General features: G+C 43.4%; 1 protein-coding gene across 5 annotated transcripts in view; it reads right to left on the reverse strand.

The window, feature by feature from the left end:
- The window catches only part of UNC79 (unc-79 homolog, NALCN channel complex subunit), a 261,471-nt gene extending 254,940 nt beyond the window's left edge, over nt 1-6,531 (reverse strand). For 2 of the 5 annotated variants that reach the window (XM_074393444.1, XM_074393429.1), the window contains exon 1: nt 6,157-6,531. Coding sequence is in view for 2 of the 5 variants with exons in the window: in XM_074393440.1 (XP_074249541.1) it covers nt 5,972-5,993 (22 nt within the window). In the remaining 3 variants the exon portion in view is untranslated. Of the gene's footprint in view, nt 1-5,971; nt 6,086-6,156 lie in introns of those variants that run through there. The other 3 variants (XM_074393440.1, XM_074393434.1, XM_074393430.1) reach the window with 2 other exon arrangements.
- Nucleotides 6,532-6,875: the final 344 nt, after the last annotated feature.

The raw sequence follows: 6,875 nt of genomic DNA on the forward strand, positions 1-6,875 counted from the left end.
ATATAATTTTAAGTACTTTTGACAACTGTAGTTTTATTTTCTGGTAAGTCCATTTGAGGAGCATGCGTTTTGTGCAATGTTCACATTACACAGAATGCAGAACTTCACATTAACAAAAATGTAAAATCTCCAAATTAATGATATATCAACACTCGGTTATGAAATCCTTCCTTATAAAAGACATTTCATCCTTCAGTCATTTTTATTTATTCAAGAAACTATTTTTGTGCAAGCACTATGCACTGGACAAGGGATTGCATACTGGAGATACAGAGAGGAAAATAATACAATCTACACACATAGTAAATTAAGGCAAGTAACAAGAAAACTCATTGAAATGTAGTGTTAGCACACAAACAGGACATTCAGGAGGAAAGCGGCAATCAGGCAGGGTTTCAAAGCTAAGTATTGAGCAATAAGTAGGCATTAGATAGGCCAAGAAGCAGGGAAGAAAGCATTTCAGGCAAAAAGAGCATGATACATTGGAGGAACTGAAAAAAACAGTTCATTGTTACTGAATCAAAGAGGTAGAGCAGAGATTGTTGATGATCTAGAATCAACTAGGCTTGAGAATGTGTTGAATAGTTATGGCAGAGAGTAAAAAGTTGAGGAAGACTATGATTTTTTGACTTGGATAAATGAGCAAGGTGGTGCCATTTACTGAAACGACTGATCTAAAAAGAAGTACTAGTTTGGAACAAAAAAAGCAAAGAGTTTGGGTTTGAGGTATGTATAAGATGCTTGGGTAGAGATGGAGGCCTGTAATTCCAGAAACATGTTTGGACTAGAAGATTGTATGTGGGAGGCAGCCTCATAGATGATATCATGCAAGTGGAATGTGGTCAAGAATCTGTAGGATTTTTAAAAAGAGAGAGAACTAATGATAGAATTCTGAGTGAACCTAATTTTTTAAAGGCAGGAAGAAGACAGCCCTAAGGAAAATGCTGAGTCGGGAGCCGGGCGTGGTAGCTCACGCCTGTAATCCCAGCACTTTGGGAGGCCGAGTTGGGTGGACCACAAGGTTAAGAGATCAAGACCATCCTGGCCAACACGGTGAAACCCTCATCTCTACTAAAAATACAAAAATTAGCTGGGCATGGTGGCATGCACCTGTAGTCCCAGCTACTAGGGAGGCTGAGGCAGAAGAATTGCTTGAACCCGGGAGGCGGAGGTTGTAGTGAGCCGATATCCCGCCACTGCACTCCAGCCTGGCACCTGGTGACAGAGCGAGACTCTGTCTCAAAAAAGAAAAGAAAAGAAAAGAAAAACTCTGAGTGGGAACAGCCAGAAAGAAAGAAGAAAAGGAGAGTTTAAATTAGGAATGCAGCAACAAGTGTCAAATGATGCAGAGAAGTCATGTAAGACAGAGCTAAAAGCTATTGTTCTTTTTGCAGCCACAGAAATGGTTATAATAGGTACAATCTATTTTTGCATATATTAATAAAACACTAATCGAGTTTCCTCTATAAGAAGTTTGCGCCGGGCGCGGTGGCTCAAGCTTGTAATCCCAGCACTTTGGGAGGCTGAGGCGGGTGGATCACGAGGTCGAGAGATCGAGACCATCCTGGTCAACATGGTGAAACCCCGTCTCTACTAAAAAAAAATACAAAAAATTAGCTGGGCATGATGGCGCGTGCCTGTAATCCCAGCTACTCAGGAGGCTGAGGCAGGAGAATTGCCTGACCCCAGGAGGCGGAGGTTGTGGTGAGCCGAGATCGCACCATTGCACTCCAGCCTGGGTAACAAGAGCGAAACACCGTCTCAAAAAAAAAAAAAAAAAAGAAGTTTGCAATAATCTTGTGCAAAGATTTCTAAATGACTAGAGATTGCAGTGCTATTGAAAGAAGTACTTTTCTATTTTAGCAATATTACTATATAATGTGCAAAAAAATAAAGAAAACTATCTATTGATTTCTCCAAGCATGGTCTTTACATATACATGGGAGAGGGGCAAGTTCAACTTCAAGGCATATTCCTAATCAGCTATATCCTTAAAAGTGTTTGTCTCTGATGTAATCAAAAATATATTTGTTTACTGGGAGGCTAGATCCAAACTTCATAATTATCCCCATTTTGGCAGCAAGCACAAGGTTTTATATTTGATGATGATTATAATAATAATTGCTAACATTTATTAACTCCTCATTATGGGCCAGGATTCTGTGCTAAGCACTGTTCATGAATCAGCTCATTTAATCTTCACAACAACTATTACTATCGCTGTTTTACAGAGGATACGGTCAGGGCTTAGAGATGTTAACTTGTCCAAGGTCACAGAGCTTAGAGGGAGCAAAGCCAGGATTCAAACCCAGGCAGCAGTCTGACTCTAGAACCCCAACTCTGAATGTTTGCTCTTATGAAAAGCAGAGCTTCTTTTGAAAGAGCATACCCAAGGTACTTCCAATTGGTCAATTTTAATTCTTAGAAGACAGAGAAAGTTTAGGATGGAGGGAGTTGGACTCCTCTTTAGAATTCCAAATAAATTTCATTTTTATCATTCCAAATTCTATATCAGTTATGCAAACGTTTTCACTACAGTGAACTTTATAAGGAAAAAAAGGATTTGGAGAAAAAAATTAACTCTTCTGCAATTACTTGAGAAAATGCTAGGAAGCTTTCACCTCCTGTTTTGAGGCTCTGCAGATAGCGCAGGAAACAGATTGAATATTTTTTTAAGGCTCCAAACTGTATCTTTGCTAAAACTAGCTGCTTCTCTCTCTCTCTCTCTCTCTCTCTCTCTCTCTCTCTCTCTCTCTCTCTTTCTCTCTCTCTTTTTGTTTGGATAGAGTTTTGCTCTTGTTGCCCAGGCTGGAGTGCAATGGTGCAATCTCAGCTCAGCACATCCTCCGCCACTGGGTTCAAGCGATTCTCCTGCCTCAGCCTTCCAAGTAGCTGGGAATACAGGCATGCACCACCACGCCTGGCTAATTTGTAATTTTAGTAGAGACAGGGTTTCTCCATGTTGGTTAGGCTGGTCTCGAACTCCCAACCTCAGGTGATCCACTCACCTTGGCCTCCTAAAGTGCTGAGATTATAGGCGTGTGCCACTGTGCCCAGCCACTAGCTTCTCTTTCATCACTATTACTTATCTCATAAAAGAAAATGCCACTACATAAAATAGAAATAATTTTTCATATCTCTGTGATACATTACATTTCCAAGGTAAATCAAGTAATCTGGTTTGGATTGAAATGCAAGTACTTCCTCTTGCTGGTCCAACCAAAACTATGTCTGCTTGTCAAACCAGTGAAACCTTTATCTACATCAAGAAGCTCCAAGAATAGTAATAGAAATAATATTTTGACATTATATTAAGGCTAATTCTCTCTCCTCAGTCCTTAGGAAAGTGGTACTGTGTACATTTCTGAACGTAGAGGAGGAACAAGCTCTCCCATTCTCTCCTTATCTGGTAGTCTTCACACCCAGTAGAAGAAAAAAAAATTCCCTGACCTTTCCTTCTATTGCTTCTTCACCCTAGCCAAACTTCTACCAAGAACAAGGATAAAATGCTGCCAGTCTATATTCTTTTTATAAAAAGTAATTGTCCTTCATGAACGTCAACTATGCAGTCTATTGTGTTTTGCTTTACTTTCAGGTACATAATGTGCACTAAAATGTCAATCCACTCATGTTAGTGTGGATTAAGAGAAAAAGAAAAGAGATTCCTAAATTACCTTCACTCTAAATGAGGATACCTAACAACACCCAAAGCATCCTTATCCTTTCCACAGCGTACTCCCATTTACCTCCTTTGCCCTCCAAAACCCTTAAGACTAAAGCAAAGACAGCTCCTACTACAATTCCTTACTTTAAAGATGGAAACTGTGAGGCACAAAACTATTAAGTTAATTGTCCAGTGTCTCACAGTTAATCAGAAGGACCTACAAAGCTCAAGTCCACATGTTCTAGCTCCAAACACGGTGTCCTTTCTATCCTCTACAGATGAAAAAAATCTGTTTCACAAACACATCTAAAATAGCTACTTAAGCCCACTAATAGCACTACAAAATGAAATACACAGCTAGATTTTATTCACAGCCCAGGAAAGAGACAAGAAAAAGCATCCAGTGCATGTCAAAATATAACAAGGAAGAGAAAACACAGGAAGAGGACAGTAATACTCACTGGCTTTAACCCGAAATTACTTACGTAATATGTAACTATACAATCAAATGGCAGGTGGTGTTTTTTCCTTTAAAAACCATACATTATAAAACCACTTGGCTTTATTATAATATATGGATGTGATATCCTCAAGTGGGAAGTTCTACATGGATTCAAACTATGTTACCATTCCTCAAAACAGAATGCACCCAATTTTTTTCAAAAACCTCTGTAAAAGCAAAACTTAATTTTGAGTGTAGATTTAACTTTTGGAAACATGCAAAAAACAAACCACAAGAGAAACCTTCCTATATTTAGCGGAGATGAACTATTTAAAAGTGGGCAATGCTTGTCATTATAATAGCCATCATTTATTGAGTACATTCTATGTGCTAGGCTCACTAATAAACCTTTTATATGTATTCTCTCACTTATAATCACAAACACTCCATCAACATGATTAGCTCGGGTTTACAGATGAGGAAATAAAGTTCAGAGAGGTCAATTATCTTGCCCAAGGTCAAACAGTAGCAAAACTGAGAGTCAAACTCAGATCTTCCAGATTCCAAAAAACGTAAAGAAGTACAAGCACTGTGTGGCAGGTGGGCATGCACAATTTCTAATGAACCATCAATCTGAGAGTTCTATGAGCCTTCAGTGTATTCAATTTATCTGGTGAATAAATGACATACTGCATTTTATCATATACAAGATATTGCCCTCAAATAATGATACTACTGTTTTGTGTGTCTCAAAAATAAGGCTTTAATAGCCATGCCTAAGAAGAATTACAAAGACTTTTAAGTAGTGACAGCATTATCCATATAATGTGTACTGCTTTGGAAGAAAGGAGTCATCTAGGTGAATAAGTTCTGGTATATTGATAAAAATTCAAACTCATTGCTTCATAAAAACATCTTTTATTTACAATCAGAAGCTTAAGCTCCTGAATCCCTCAAGCCCTCAAGTGCACTCCGAAAAAGCCTTCACATTGATCAACCTACCAAGCACATACCAAAGGCCTACTAGTGCGCCTGCAATAAGAGAGACTATGGGGATCATATTAGAAACTTACTCCATCCATAAGGAGTAGTTAGCAGGTTGCTTCCAACCACGCACAGTCAGTCATTACTAGGACAACCAAAATCCTCCGGTGCTATATGCTATAGTTTGTGTGTGCTGCCCTACAAAGGAAGCCTGCTCTTTGGAACAATAATTAGATCAATTAGGTCATTTTCCCAGAGCCCCTTTCACTTTCTTGTAAGCACCGCATGGTTATGGTTGGTTTTGGCACTGGTGTTGGCATTAGTGAGTTAATTTTCCTTTACTGAATCCAGAATTCTGCCTGGCTCCCTGCTCCCTCCCGCTTCTCTCCCTTCTTGCCTCTTCCACCCGAAGTGGAAACTGCAGACTCAAACTCCCCTATGGCTCCAGCACCAAGAACTGGGCATGCTCAGAAGGCCAGGCAGGCTTTGGTTGCCACTGACAGTTCCCCGCCCCTGATTTGCCGCTGCCCCCCTTCCCCCACTCCAACAAGAGACACTGAAATGTTTATCTGAAAGATACGAGGCCTCTTTTTCCCGAGAATGACCCCATTTTAATTTCATTTCTCAGGGTCTTTGAGTCTTGCGAAACCCCAACTCGAGCCCGAGGAAGACAGCGTTATTTTTCAGCACCGGGGACAGCACCGCGCTGCCATTAACGTCCACCCTCCCCCACCTCTTCCCCCCCACCCCCCACCCGCCCCAACCTTAGCCCCCACCCCCGCACCAGCACAATGCCAAGGTCTCCCAGCAGCCGCAAACGCCGCAGCTGCAATAGCTCCCAGCCGAGGCCGGGCCGGAATGCCGGGCCGGCTGCTACTTACACTGCTCCGCTTTGGTGGACATGGTGCTGTCCAGATGGAAAGGCTTTGCCCCAAAATCTGTGTCGTGTGAGCTCCCTCGCTCCGCCAGCGATGTTGCGAGGAAAAGAGTGCATACCCCCCACCCCCCACCCCCTCGCTTTCCCCCTCCCTTAGGCCCGTGTCGCTACCATTCGGACAAAACGCACATCAAATTGCAGAATTCGGTCCCGGAAGGTTAGGAAATCGCCCCCGGAGAAATGGGTGGGATTTAATAGGCGGCCAAAGGCTTCCTGTCCGTCCCCTCCTGGAGCTGCCCGCGTTGATGTGGGCGGGGAGACCGAAAGGAGAGAGCAGGCTGCGGCTCCTGGTGAAATGGGAAAATGGGCTCGACCGGGGGAGGAGTATTTCCATTCATAAGGCGCACGGAGGGGACGGGTGTTTCCCAGAGAAAAGCCTCTTAAAGCGCCGGAGTCCCCGACCATTTGGATCTCCCATTGGCGTTCTCCAGGCCTGTAAATCCTGCTACCGGTGCAGCCCCCGGAGCCTCAGCGGGGTGACCGGAGAGGGACTCAGGTGCGTCCCAAGCTTCGTCTCAACCTCAGGGAGGAAGGAGAGGGAGGCGGATCCGGGGCGGGCTGGAGCGCCGGGGCCGGAGGGCGCGAGGATGCTCCTGAGGACCGCGAGGAAGAAAATGCAGGAGGAACCCTCAGCATGGCTTCCTGGAGCGCCCCGGTCCCTGCCCTCGCCTCCCCTCTGCGATGGGCTGTCCTGCTGATGATTAGGGTTGGGAGGTCCCACTGCCAGGGGGCTGTGACAAGACTTTAGAAGTTGGGGCTGGAGGAAGGAGGAGATTTCCACGGATGGTGAAGCTGGAAGGGCCACAGAAAAGGAAGATGAAAGACTGGAGACAAGAAGACCCCGGGTG

The sequence above is a fragment of the Saimiri boliviensis genome, chromosome 2 (assembly GCF_048565385.1).
Source record: "Saimiri boliviensis isolate mSaiBol1 chromosome 2, mSaiBol1.pri, whole genome shotgun sequence".
Taxonomy (NCBI): Eukaryota; Metazoa; Chordata; class Mammalia; order Primates; family Cebidae; genus Saimiri; species Saimiri boliviensis.